The sequence below is a fragment of the Chanos chanos genome, chromosome 2 (genome assembly GCF_902362185.1).
Source record: "Chanos chanos chromosome 2, fChaCha1.1, whole genome shotgun sequence".
Classification (NCBI taxonomy): domain Eukaryota; kingdom Metazoa; phylum Chordata; class Actinopteri; order Gonorynchiformes; family Chanidae; genus Chanos; species Chanos chanos.
Genome location: NC_044496.1, coordinates 895684 through 910000, shown reverse-complemented (window position 1 = coordinate 910000; position 14317 = coordinate 895684). Strand labels below are relative to the sequence as shown.

The window sequence follows — 14317 nt, the reverse complement described above, 5'->3', positions numbered from 1 at the left end:
TGAAGGATTGTTTTCTCTCGCCATGGAAACCATAATCCAGGCTTGGCAGGCGGCCCAGTTGGCGAGGGGGACTGGTTTGAGTGGAGAATGCGAACTGTGCAGTCGTGCCAGGTGAGCGGCACTGGGGAGTCCTGCTCCAGCGCTAACAGGGCCTGTTTTACCCCCCCCCCCCCCCCATCCCCCCACCCCTCCCCCCCAGTCTTTAGCCTGAGCATCCACTACAGCAGAGCAGCTCAGTCAGCCCAGCCGTACTCACAGACTGCTGGTCTGCCCCGATTTCTCCTGCGTCCTCTCCTGTGGAAAAAACCAGAACAAATTAAATGAACTTAATTAATTACATCCACAGATTCATGTATATCTGTGTTAATACATGAGCATGAATGTTCCTGTTTTACAGGAACACCCCACGCTGACGTTTGTCATGTCAGATGAAGTTTTGTAGAATACTAAGGACCTGATGGCGGTTTTTTCTCTTGTGTAAAACGTCTTAGCAGTGTTTCTCAGTTACTCCTACTCCTTTCAATTTAGACTCTATTAAACGAAAAGTCTTTAAAATGCCCGGACCGTCAGTGAGTCATAGTGACACTGGGTCCCAGTGCTCACTCATCACATACCACAGTCTTACTGGGAGAAAAAGAGACAGAATCCCAGAGAAATTCCCAGGACACACGACGTGCCCTGACACAGGACGAGTGACCACACACACCACATCAGTCCCCCGGTCAACCACCTGACAGGACACTGAGCCCGAGAACACTCCCCTCCCAACTCACCAGCAGAGCAGACACCCTGGGCTTGTCATGGAAACGGACGTCTTCAGCAGACGTGCGACTGCGCTTGCCCAGCGCTACAGAGAGAGAACAAACACAGGGTTAGAACACGCTCCGCCTGACAGAGACCCGGTCAGTGCTGGAGAACACGCTCCGCCTGACAGAGACCCGGTCAGTGCTGGAGAACACGCTCCGCCTGACAGAGACCCGGCCAGTGCTGGAGAACACGCTCCGCCTGGCAGAGACCCGGCCAGTGCTGGAGAACACGCTCCGCCTGACAGAGACCCGGCCAGTGCTGGAGAACACGCTCCGCCTGACAGAGACCCGGCCAGTGCTGGAGAACACGCTCCGCCTGGCAGAGACCCGGCCAGTGCTGGAGAACACGCTCCGCCTGGCAGAGACCCGGCCAGTGCTGGAGAACACGCTCCGCCTGGCAGAGACCCGGCCAGTGCTGGAGAACACGCTCCGCCTGGCAGAGACCCGGCCAGTGCTGGAGAACACGCTCCGCCTGGCAGAGACCCGGCCAGTGCTGGAGAACACGCTCCGCCTGGCAGAGACCCGGCCAGTGCTGGAGAACACGCTCCGCCTGACAGAGACCCGGCCAGTGCTGGAGAACACGCTCCGCCTGACAGAGACCCGGCCAGTGCTGGAGAACACGCTCCGCCTGGCAGAGACCCGGCCAGTGCTGGAGAACACGCTCCGCCTGGCAGAGACCCGGTCAGTGCTGAGAACACGCTCCGCCTGGAGAGATCTGAAGTGGAGATACTCACTGGATTCAGGATGGAGCAGTGCTGTATTCCTGTCCAGCTCCGTGAATGCTGCGTATGAGTTCACCGCCCTCAGGTGACCTTGCGCTTGACCCTGACACGAGACGACAGACGTGACAGGTAAAGAGTCAGATTCACAGTGCCATCTCCTCTATGCCTACTGTAAGTCTCTGGAATGTTCTGTATAGAACAGCGGCCTGGACACAGGCAATGTCAACACCTCCTCCAGAACTGACTCTTCTCTTCACCTTCATTATTCTCACTTCATCATCCTTATTTGTGTTATGATAAGGCCTTCATTCAGATTGCCCACCCATAAATACTAGTAAATGTTGATTAATCGTAAACATTAATTGATTTTTGGCGAACAGCAGGGTTACTGACCGGTTCTTTGCTCCGTTTGGATGGACTCAGCTGTCGACTGTGAGCAGGGCTTTCTTCCTGATTATCTCTATGGCCTTAATAAAACAGAGAATCACATCAGAGCATCCACAGTGAGAAAACAGTCACGGAATGACACACGGGTTTCATACAGGGGCAAAAGTGACAGAATGATTGGGGGGGGGGGGGGGGGGGGGATGTCATACAGGGAGTCATAACATTAAGTCTCAGTGTTCACTCCAAACTGACCATGAGAAAAAACACGTTCATCCACCTTTCACCCTAGACCAACAAACCACCACCCAAGACCTTCCCAGACTACACCGACACCCACAGATGAGTAAGAGAAAAACACTACTGGAGTTAGTTCAGGGGGCTGATCAGCGACACCAGTACCTCATATGATTTCATATACTGATATAAGTCACTTCATTTTGGCCAACGATGCAGCCATAACGTCAGATTAAAATCACATTCACCACAGAACAGGTCCAAGCATCCTGCCACCAAGCACCTGTCCTCACAGGCTCTACCTCTCTCTCTCGCTGCTGTTCTCAGTTTGGACAGCACTCCCCTGCAAAGCTGCCTACGCTTTATTCGCCCGGGCCGCGCCTGGGCTTTTTCACAGAGTCCCTCTGCAAAGGCTTGGCCGTGGGGTTTCCCACGGAGGACGGCAGGGGCCAGGTCACAGCCTGGGAGAGGGGCGTTTCTGTGGAGGGCTTCCAGCCCCGCTGAGGGGACGTCTACACTACCCTCGTCGTCACGAAACGCGTGATTGACGTAACACTCTCTCTCGGCAGAAGCAGGCGGGGAAAAGGGCCGAGCGACGCTGGACGCTCGAGTGACAATGACGACGGGACAGACGCAGGGCGCGCCTCCGTCACGACCGCCGCCCTCGTACTTACCGACGAAAGCCCCGAACTCCACGGCGGAGCTCTGGGACTGCTCCTCCTGCTCTGGGCCCTCGGAGAGCTCCGGGGGGCTGGAGCTGTTGGGCTGGGAGGGGGTGCTGACGAAAAACGTGGCTGTGGGGGGGGGGTTGTGCGGCAGGCTGCTGGGGCCGGACTCTGTGTGCTTGTCTGGACGGGAGTGAATCCTGAGCCGCAGCTCCGGGGGGGGCGTGGCACTGTAGTTTAAGGCACAGCTCGAGGGACCAGCCTCTGGGGTGTGTGCGGCCCTCCTGTCCGGGCTCGCGGCCGACTCCGGGCCCGGCCGCCGGCCGAAAGGGTCCTGGCCCCCCCCTCCGAACAGCGAGTCGGCCATGTTTCCCGCCCCCGGGGGGAAGTAGGTCGCCAGGCTGCTGCCGTGCAACACGGAGGACTTGGACTGAGGGCCGATGTCTGTGGGGTTGGGCGCCAGGTTTTTGGAAATGCTGAGCTCCCGGGAGATTTTGTTGTGAATCTTACTGGCCTCGGAGGCCCTCTGGGCAGTCAGTGCTTTGAGAGTGTCCACGGTCAGAGCAGACAGGTCCTGCAGGTGACCGATCTGGGAGTCCAGCGTATGAAGAGAGCGTTTTATAAAGTTAACCCTGTTCCCAACCTCCTTCAGCTGTATACACATGGTTTCAACCCTGGTGAAGAGACACAGCGATTATAACACACATTCACAGGACAGTAGTTTACTGCTTAACATTACACAAAGCTTGTTCGGACTCAAAATGTAGAGCCCTCCAGAATCCGCAGATTTTTTTTAACAACTCCCAAAGCATCAGGAAAGCCAAACTGAATGAGAGTCTTATGAGAACGAGGCCAGCTCACCTGTCTGAGGTAACCCTGATCCGCTCCTCACTACCTGAATGAAACTTATCATCTTTCTCGTGGAAGTACATCTCCACGCACTGCTCCTCAAAGTCATGCAGTTTCTTCTGATCCTCCTCCGTCAGAAAGAGTTCTGCGGAGAGAGAGAGAGAGAGAACGGAGAGGAGAGACGTGAATGGGACTCCCCTGTGACCGCAGGGCAAACACACGTCCGTTAGCTCACGAGAGAGGAGGCGGCTCTTACTCGGCCCGTATGAGGAGCTGTCTTTCTTCCTCTTCCTGCAGATGCAGGAGAACAGAGACGCCAGGTGGTTGAGGAAGATGAGGGGGGGAGGAAGAATCGGCTTCTCGTGATATGCCATGACAAAATGATACCGCTGATATTTCCACACCAGATTGGAGATGGACTTGATTTGCATATAGACGTTACTGCGGTAGAAGATGAGAGGTCATGCATGCAAACCGTGAGCCTTCAAATGCGTGTCACTTGGCACAGGACAGAAACTTTAGGACGTCAAACAGATGGTTTGTTTCTGACGATGTCTGATAGACACATTTTTAAATCTTTCTGCTGCTTTAATTAAAGAGAGAAGGTCCCATGCTAAAGCTGAGCAGACAGCAGTGGGCCAGGGCAGAATACTCACTTGAAGAAAGCAATGAGGAGGTTCACCATGAGAATGTATTGGAAAAAGAGGTAGACGACTTGTAAGAGAGGAGCCAGCCAAACCCCGGTAGTGCAGAGGGGCTTTACATTCTCATCACTGTTATTCGCACAGACTGCAGACGAAGACAGGAGAGATACAGTCAGAGTTACACCCCTGTAAAGAAATGTACACGTCCAAAACATCTAACTGCATCATAACCTGTCTGAAATATGAAAGCTAACATGAATCTATGAAACTTACAACAAGGTCAAGTTAATAGTTTATTGTCTTTGGGTGCTAAGGGACAAAGTCATAGCGAATTAAAGTAACACACACAGAGACACACACAGACACGCGCACACACCCATACACAGACACACACACACCCATACACAGACACGCACACACACACAGAGACACACACCCATATACACAGACACACACACACACCCATACACAGACATACACAGACACACACACACACACCCATACACAGACACACACACACACACACACAGTGCCAGAGTGGAATCAGCCTCCATGCTGTCCTCAGACTCTTAAACAAAACAGAACCAAGTTCTTTACCATCGTAATCCTCCTCACCATCAATTTCATACGCGTACACTTCTCCATAGATCATCCAGTACGGCTGAAAGACCACGTCTTTGGCCAGTGTCCAGGAGGGCTCTTCGTTTGGGTACAGAATGGCTTTCCGCGGAACTCCGTAACTCAGTAGAACCACCACCATTATTACTACTATGTAAAACATGTTAGCCACCTGCAGGTCCAGTCAGAACCACACCACGTTAGAGCTCACACTGCCCCACCAGACCGCCCCCCCCCCCCGCTACTGTCAGTGTATGTCAACAGTACACAGAAGAACCAGTGTACAACTCTCAGCCATTTTAAAGACACAGTGCTCAAGACAAGCAAAGCATAAACACAGGGGCAAACAGGAGAGGGAAGAGTGTGTGTGTGTGTGTGTGTGTGTGTGTGTGTGTGTGTGTGTGACTTACCATTTTACCGATCATCATCACATAAAGTCCAGCCTGCTGGTTCACGGCAAGAATGTCGAGGAGTCGCACATACCAAAATATGATATTCAAACAGTACAGCGTTCTTCCAGCAATAAACACTTTGTCTTCTCCAAATCTCAGACCAAATCCAATGAAAAACGTAACGATCGCAACAAAGTCGGAAATGTTGAAATAGTCGCTGAACCACACTTTGATCTTCTGACTTATCTTTCCAGCTTCAAACATGAACATCTAGAGACAAGAAAACAAAGAATTTATGATAAACATGATAAACTTCACTTTTTTAAACTGGCCGTGTATTCTGACTGAGTTGACTACACACAGCCCCTCTACAGGATTTCAGCAGACACTCAGCCTGGATCTGTGTGTGTGCAGCGTTGTCTAAAATGATTCATATTCTTCAGAAAGGCCAGAGAGGACCTGGGCGCTGAGACCAGAGTAGAGCTGAAGTTTCAGGCAGCAGAGGGGACGTGAATAAACACGGTGATGCACATCAGCCGGACAGAAATCCGGGCTGAACAGACTGAGCTGTGAGTTTAAACAGTGAGGACAGGGGGCGCTCTACCTCTCGGACCTTCTCCACGGCAGAGGTGGTGATGTACAGGACCACGATGCATTCCTGCGGCGACGGGAACCGCGGCAGTTTGATCAGGACCACGTAGGAGTAGAGCATGAGGAAGGCCAGGTACGCCAGCTGATGACGACACACACAAAGACACACACCATCTCTCTCAAACACCATGTCCTGACAGACACACAACATCTCTCTCAAACACCATGTCCTGACACACACACACCATCTCTCTCAAACACCATGTCCTGACACACACACACCATCTCTCTCAAACACCATGTCCTGACACACACACACCATCTCTCTCAAACACCATGTCCTGACACACACACACCATCTCTCTCAAACACCATGTCCTGACACACACACACCATCTCTCTCAAACACCATGTCCTGACACACACACACCATCTCTCTCAAACACCATGTCCTGACACACACACACCATCTCTCTCAAACACCATGTCCTGACACACACACACCATCTCTCTCAAACACCATGTCCTGACAGACACACACCATCTCTCTCAAACACCATGTCCTGACAGACACACACCATCTCTCTCAAACACCATGTCCTGACACACACACACCATCTCTCTCAAACACCATGTCCTGACACACACACACCGTTAACCAGTCACTGACTGTTGGATCTCAAACACACTCTCGTTATGAACTGAACACAGTACAGCCAGTGCACCAGTATACACCTACACAATAACTGTGAAAGTGTAGACTGTGTTAGGGTTAGAAATGTATTTAAAAACAAAAAACTTTTACCATCTCTTTTATTAAACATTTCTATTAATAATGAACGGATAGTATGAGGCCACACCCACTGCTGGAAACACCTGACACCTCTCAAACCAACAGTGAAAGAGAGAACTATACACACACAGCTGGCAACACAAAAACTGTGTGTGTGTGTGTGTGTGTGTGTGTGTGTGTGTGTGTGTGTGTGTGTGTGTGTGTATGTGTATGCATGTGCGTGCGTGCGAGAGAGAGGGAGGGAGAAAATGTTTAAGCCACAGAGGAAGTGCCTGTGTGTGGGGCTGTGGTTGGAGGACATGCTGCAGAGATTTCTCTCCTTTTCTCCACGATTCTGCTGCGAGTAATTTTTCACTGAGGGAAGGAAAACTTCCCAGCGGCCTCTTCAAACAGCTTTTCTCTTTAACTAAAATACAAAAACAGGCCTTTTCGAAAAGAGCATAAATGCTTTCTGACACACAGTGCTTGAGAAGTGACCCAGTTATTCCAGTAAAACACGCTGCCGTTCTGCTGGCCCTACAGTCTGACTCCAATGGTTTTCTTTCATTTACGGAGGGTTTTCCTTCACTGCTTTAGTCTGTCCACTGCATCTTGGTACAGCCAGAAGTTTACTCCTCAAATTCTCTCTTTTACCGGTTTCACTTTGTCAGTTTAAAAGAAACTGGACGAGCCACTTTCCCAAGCCGTAAATAACCGCAGTCGCTTTTAAAGTGAGCTCCTCTGACCCACGAGGCCTGATTACTGCAGCTTCACGCTACGAGGTGGAAACTGAGGCAATTTGTGGCGTTTTCAGACTCGTTCTCAGTCTTCAGGGGTGGCTGAGCACACTCTCACCTCACAGAGCACAAACAGACAATGGCCCGGGGCCAAAGGTCACCGCCCCCAAGAGGAAGGTGATTATGTGCTGGAACGTCCCACTGATGCTATCGGCCCCCCCCCCCCCCCCCGCAGATCAAAACTCAAACGACCGGCGGAAGGCTCTGGGAAGCAGCCTGGGGCAAAGCACGATCTCTACCGCTGTCAAACGCCGGAGAGTACCGCAGGATTTCCATATCAGCCACAACCACACTCAAATCTCAGACCACCGACCGTTAAAACTGAACCGTAGACCGTTAACCCCGAGACTCACCGTGTTGAACCAGAACTTGACAATGGGAGCGTGGTAGAAGGCGTAGAACTTCCTGGTGATGGGTAACCTCCTGGACCAGACCTGAACCTCCAGCTCCCCCTTCACCTCACAGCTCTCATTCATCCGCACCTCTTTAAACACATCCTGCAGAGAGAGAACCAGTCTCAAACAAAACTAAAACGACCTTCTCAGCTTGGCATTTCTATCACAGTCTGTGATCAGATCAGTAGTTATAGTTATCACTCGATTTGGGCATTTTTATCACAGTCTGTGATCAGATCAGTAGTTATGGTTATCACTCGATTTGGGCATTTTTATCACAGTCTGTGATCAGATCAGTAGTTATAGTTATCACTTGATTTGGGCATTTTTATCACAGTCTGTGATCAGATCAGTAGTTACAGTTATCACTTGATTTGGGCATTTTTATCACAGTCTGTGATCAGATCAGTAGTTATAGTTATCACTCGATTTGGGCATTTTTATCACAGTCTGTGATCAGATCAGTAGTTATGGTTATCACTCGATTTGGGCATTTTTATCACAGTCTGTGATCAGATCAGTAGTTATAGTTATCACTTGATTTGGGCATTTTTATCACAGTCTGTGATCAGATCAGTAGTTACAGTTATCACTTGATTTGGGCATTTTTATCACAGTCTGTGATCAGATCAGTAGTTATAGTTATCACTCGATTTGGGCATTTTTAAGGTGTGTGTTAGGGACGGAGTCCAGACCATCTGAATGTCCTCGGCCGGGTGCTGCAGGTTGTGTTCGCTGTCGTCCATGCTCATCTGATGGGCGTCCTGAGACTGGGGAATATGGGACATTTCCGCCTTGGTCTTGTACTCCAGTAACAGGACCGCAGGGGGGACGAGAATACCCAGAATGACCTGTGGAGACAGCAGGGGTTCCAATCTTACAGCCCTGACACAGCCAGCAGTTCAAGGGTGTGCGGGTGCACTCTGTCGGTAGGGGGGGGGGGGGGGGGGGGGGCCAGGAACCGTACCTTGTACCAGGAGTTCTTGCGCATGTTGAGTCGTCCCATCCACATGTCGGAGAGGAGCATCTGGGTGCAGGTGTGGGCGACAAACGGGCGTAGCCTGGAGGAGACAGCTAGCTTGAGACAGGTGGAGTTACTCCAGTTCTTCAGTTCGTAGGTCAGCAGCTTCATGGCCATGGTCTCGTCCTGTCTGTACGACTGTTCCAGCAAATCCACCGCCAACTGGCCAAACTCACTGCACACCGAGCACATGACAAAGTCACTCACCACTCGCCTGTTTACATCACAGTCTGTGTGTTATGGTAACTCAACACCTAAACATCACAGTCTGTGTGTTATGGTAACTCAACACCTAAACATCACAGTCTGTGTGTTATGGTAACTCAACACCTAAACATCACAGTCTGTGTGTTATAGTAACTCAACACCTAAACATCACAGTCTGTGTGTTATGGTAACTCAACACCTAAACATCACAGTCTGTGTGTTATGGTAACTCAACACCTAAACATCACAGTCTGTGTGTGTTATGGTAACTCAACACCTAAACATCACAGTCTGTGTGTTATGGTAACTCAACACCTAAACATCACAGTCTGTGTGTTATAGTAACTCAACACCTAAACATCACAGTCTGTGTGTTATGGTAACTCAACACCTAAACATCACAGTCTGTGTGTTATGGTAACTCAACACCTAAACATCACAGTCTGTGTGTTATAGTAACTCAACACCTAAACATCACAGTCTGTGTGTTATGGTAACTCACTGAATGAGACCCTACACAGGAGCCTGGGTCATCAGCTCAGCAGCTTTGACATTTGACCTCAGAGATTCAGATCATGGCAATGAGTCAGAAACAAACCGTCTCCAGTTTGCCCAGTTAATAAACCTGCTGTTGTGTTGTGTGTTGCTGGTCTTACTTTGAGTATTCTTTCAGTTCTTCAGACGTGTCGTCTGCTACGTCGCTCTTCTTGGCCTCGTAACACATGGAGCGGCAGAGCTTGCAGGCAACCAGAGCCTTGGCCATGGATTCCTCCCCGTGTTGCCAGAAGAAGAGTGACATCTTCTGCCTCTTCATCAGCACTGCCCAAACCAGCAGCTCGTTAAAGGGGTACGGGAAATGCCGCGTCTCCGGGTCGTCGATGTCCACGGCTACTTCCTTACTCTTCTTCTTAGACTCGGCAGTCGCAGACTCCAGCTGACAGGACAGACAGAGAATTTTCTAGAGCTCATATATTCATACAGACACACAGGGAACTTTCTAGAGCTTACATAGCAATACACACATAGAGATCTTTCCAGAGCTCACATATCGATACAGACAGACAGAGAACTCTGTATAGCTCACATATTCACACACAGACTGAGGAAGGTACGCGCGTGCGTGTGTGTGTGTTGGCACTGCACTGGCCCTGACCTTGGGTTTGTACGGCTGGGCCGTTTTGATGAAGTGATTGTGGCGTGTTTTCTCCTTTTTGTCGGCCTGGATGCTGAAAGACTCGGGATTCTTGCGAAGGCGCGCCCCGCCCGACGAGTGTCGCCCTGAGCGCTGTGAGAGGACGCAGGCGGAGGGTTAGCTTAAGGACGATCTGCTTTTGAACGATGAAGTCTGCTTTAACTTTTCATTCAGTCACTACACAGTCATTTCACGTGGAAGAGAGAAGTTTTTCGTGTTAAAATGCTGTAAATATCTCATGCATGTGAGTAATTTCTTCATGATCCAATGCATTTCCAGACTAGTTTAGCACAATTTGCATTCTCCACGTTCACTGGGACTTTGAGAGGATTTGAAAGGGATTGCTTTAAGCTTTGTCATGTTTACCCGATTGTTTCCACGGAGACTGTTGTAAATAGTTCTGAAGCGTTTCCTAGTGTAGTTGCATCTGTAAGTTCCACCCATTAGATACTCAATGACCAGACCCACATCAATCAGTGTGATTTTATAGTTGGGAGGTAGGTTCCCCTGAAAAAAACAGAGATGTGTTTCAGAAGAGGTCAGTCTGAGGGGTACGCCAGACCAGTATAACTGACCAAAAAGACCACACTGCACCTGTTTGACGTCTCTGACCAGGTGAAAGAGGGTTGGATTAGTCGGAGATTGTTTCTGAAAGGGAGAGAACAGACTACATTAAATCAGAGATGGTGTTTGTAAGGTATGGTTGTCTTATTGCAAGGTGTGTGTGTGTGTATCTGAGTGTGTATATGTGTGCACATGCGAGTGTGCCTGAGTGTGTCTGTGTGAGTGTGTGTGTGTGTGAGTGTGTGTGTGTGTGTGAGTGTGAGTGTGTGTGGTACCGTGTTATAGAGTTCCTCCAGTCGTGTGATGGTGAGAAAGCGATGCATGCTGACACCGTTCTCTATAAGCAGCTTGACAAAGTCCACTCTGTCCATGACCAGTGCATCCAGCATGGCCTGCTCCAAAGACCCCACCTGTACACACACACGCCCGCACACGCACACGCACACACACACACACACACACACACACACACACGCGCACACACGCGCACACACACGCACACACAGACTCTTTATTTAGAGCTGTGTTTTATTTTTTTGGACTAGAGCTGTTGTTTATTAGAGCTGTTTGCTTTGGCATCTACATCAGTTTTCATTCATTTATTATAGCATTTTTTTAATGAGAACAGTTTTTTGATTATCACCTGTTTTTTTTTTAATCATTAGAGGAGTTTTTGTTTTGCTTTGACGGGAGCACACATACCAGCAGCTGTTGGCCATAAATAAACACATGGTTTTTGGCGATGTCCACTCTGTCCCAGGCCAGTGTTAGGACCAGCTGGTCGAACGCAGATGCATTGGTGCCTGTGGTAGAGTCACAAACGGTCAAACGGTCTGTGTCTGTCTGACCACAAAACTAAACCATTAACCTGGTCAGTGTTTATCGGGCAGGGGCGACGCAGTCTGTCTGTTCGTTGCTCTGTTGCCGTAGGCAACCAGGCCACGCCGGAGGACAATGAGCCGTGTTTATTTTTGGGTGGGACTGGTTTCAGCTTTGATGCTGGTGGAGTTATCACGATCAGTTCACTAAAACAGAGGGCACTCCAGGCCTTAGGACGCCTGTCAGATTTTACTGCTGGAATTCTACAAACAGTCAGGTGTAAAAAAAACACACACAATAAAACAGTGGCCAGTGTGAATGGAGATCTGAACAGGAGTGTGAATGAAGGCGGGGCTTTGGGTTTTCTGGTGTTCAGGACTTGGAGGAGGATGCATTACTGGTTTACCAGAGGATTTAATGGTTAAACAGTGAGAGCCAAGCACTAAATATTTGCACACTTTGTGCTTTTGGAGTTCTCAATCTCCCTCTGTCAGGAATCTCTGGGTTCAAAGCGGCCCTGCGTCAGAAGGCACCTGAACTGTTTGCCTGACTGGGCCCTGTCCCAACACTCATGTCTCCCTCTCTTTTCCCTCTTTACTAATAAGCTTTCTCAGCTCTTAATGAGCCTAAATGTGCTAAAGCAGTACCGAGCAGAACTCAAAGGGTAATAAAAGCCTTATCCAAGCGTACCCGGTCAGTTAGTGGCCTAGAGGACTAGCTCAGAAGGAAAGGGAGCGATGAGGGAGTGTTGGAACATGGACAGTCATTTCAGAACAGAGAATCCATATCTGCCTCGGGTCTGAATCAGAGACTAAAACAGGCTGTGATTGGCTGGGAGGCATGTGAGAGCCGTCAGGGTGTTTGTTGTGTGAGCGGCGAGACATTCCGGAGCTTTCTCTTGTCTTTACGTCAACGAGGAGAGAGAACAAGCACCACAAACACCTCAACAGATTCAGACAATAGTCATGTTTGCACAACACACGTGTGTAAACCTGTAAGGCCTCCTCTCAAAGCCCTCGCACTCACAACCAACACTGCAGGACAGGAGAGGGGGGCGACAGGACACTGTCAGATTGGGACCTAGGCTCGGGGGCAGACGGTCTAGAGGCCTGGAGCAGTGTACCCCTACCCTACCCTCTCAAGAAGGGTGTGTGTCTGTGCCAGGGCCAGGAGAGCAGAGGAGAGAATACCCAAAACAATGGATAAGAAAAACAGCCGCAAGCAATCTCAAATTAAAACAACAACAACACCAACAACAACAACAAAAAAAAAAACTATCTAGACAGTCAAAAGCAACATCCTCAAAGCAGAGGCTCTCAGTTCGTCAGATTACTTGGGCCAAAAGTCAGGACTGTCCCAGCGGAGAACAGCTGAGGAGTGTTCCTACTGAACAGTCCTGAGCTGTGCCAGGCGGCACGGGCCATGTTCACAACCCACTGATGGTCTACAGTCCGTCAGCGGCGGACATGCCGTACGGCTGATCCTGGGTCAGCTCTCCCGGTCTGAACGTGGTCTTTAAAGTGCTTTGACTGCCTTACCTTTCAACAACGCCCTGAGTATGGCCACGTCAATGTCCTGCTGATCCTCTGAGCCGATGTGAAAGACTGTGATCTGTTATAGTGACAGAAGAGAACAGAAACAAACAGATAGTACAATATTTTACCCAGAGCGACACTCATTAACGACGAGTATTTCTCCATGTCCTCTGACAGGAGCCTGTTATAGTGCTGAAAGACTGTGTTTTACAGGCACAGAACACTTCTGTCCAGAGTTTTTACCAGTTCTTTGTTTTTCATGCACTCCATCAAAGCCTGGAAGAGGTGGAGAGCATCACTGTGACTGAAGTTGAAGGTTTTTTTGATCGTCGCGATGATTTCTGCCTCCGCACCCTCAGGAAGTTGACTAAGGAGTTACACACACACACACACACGCACACAGACACACACACACACACACACACACACACACACTGTGTTTCTTCCCTCCATGCAAAAATCAGCTGGCAAGTCAATGACACAGTCAGAGCAAACGACTGGTGTAACAGGTAAGGCAAGTATTTAAGGAAAATCATTTTAAATGATTTCTGTATTTAAATGTATTTGAGGTAAAGGTCAATCTGTGCTGCTTTTACCCCCCCTCCTCTGTCTGTTTGTGAACGAAAGCCAAAATGTCAGCGGCACGCCCAGTCCCCTCACACACCACCACCGGGACCGGGGGGCTCTCCTGCAGGTACTCCAGCACAGTCAGGATCACGTTCGGCCCCCCCCTCGAAGATTACAGCCACCACAGGAACACCCTGTCCAATTCCTAAACAAACACACACACAAACACACACAGACATATTACACAGCTCTTCCAGCGGTTAAAGAACTGTACACAGGTAAAGAAAGACAAACAAACAGAGAGGGTCTGCATCCACCTCCAGCCCTCATCACCCTCAACACTCATTTCCACTCAATCACCGCACCTTCAACACTCATTTCCACTCAATCACCGCACCTTCAACACTCATTTCCACTCAATCACAACACCTTCAACACTCATTTCCACTCAATCACAACACCTTCAACACTCATTTCCACTCAATCACAACACCTTCAACACTCATTTCCACTCAATCACCGCACCTTCAACACTCATTT

At 49.6% G+C, this 14317-nt stretch overlaps 1 protein-coding gene across 1 annotated transcript in view; it reads right to left on the bottom strand.

The window, feature by feature from the left end:
* Positions 1–14317, bottom strand: part of trpm7 (transient receptor potential cation channel, subfamily M, member 7) — a 31053-nt gene that overhangs the window by 9633 nt on the left and 7103 nt on the right. Inside the window, 24 exon segments of the mRNA XM_030793226.1 lie at positions 257–294; positions 774–847; positions 1541–1631; positions 1922–1995; positions 2509–3488; positions 3676–3808; positions 3920–4104; positions 4320–4452; positions 4923–5097; positions 5336–5587; positions 5922–6050; positions 7831–7974; positions 8568–8723; positions 8840–9068; positions 9757–10034; positions 10254–10385; positions 10659–10799; positions 10887–10940; positions 11132–11266; positions 11559–11659; positions 13214–13286; positions 13454–13577; positions 13807–13940; positions 13942–13982. Coding sequence (XP_030649086.1) covers positions 257–294; positions 774–847; positions 1541–1631; positions 1922–1995; positions 2509–3488; positions 3676–3808; positions 3920–4104; positions 4320–4452; positions 4923–5097; positions 5336–5587; positions 5922–6050; positions 7831–7974; positions 8568–8723; positions 8840–9068; positions 9757–10034; positions 10254–10385; positions 10659–10799; positions 10887–10940; positions 11132–11266; positions 11559–11659; positions 13214–13286; positions 13454–13577; positions 13807–13940; positions 13942–13982 — 4006 coding nt within the window.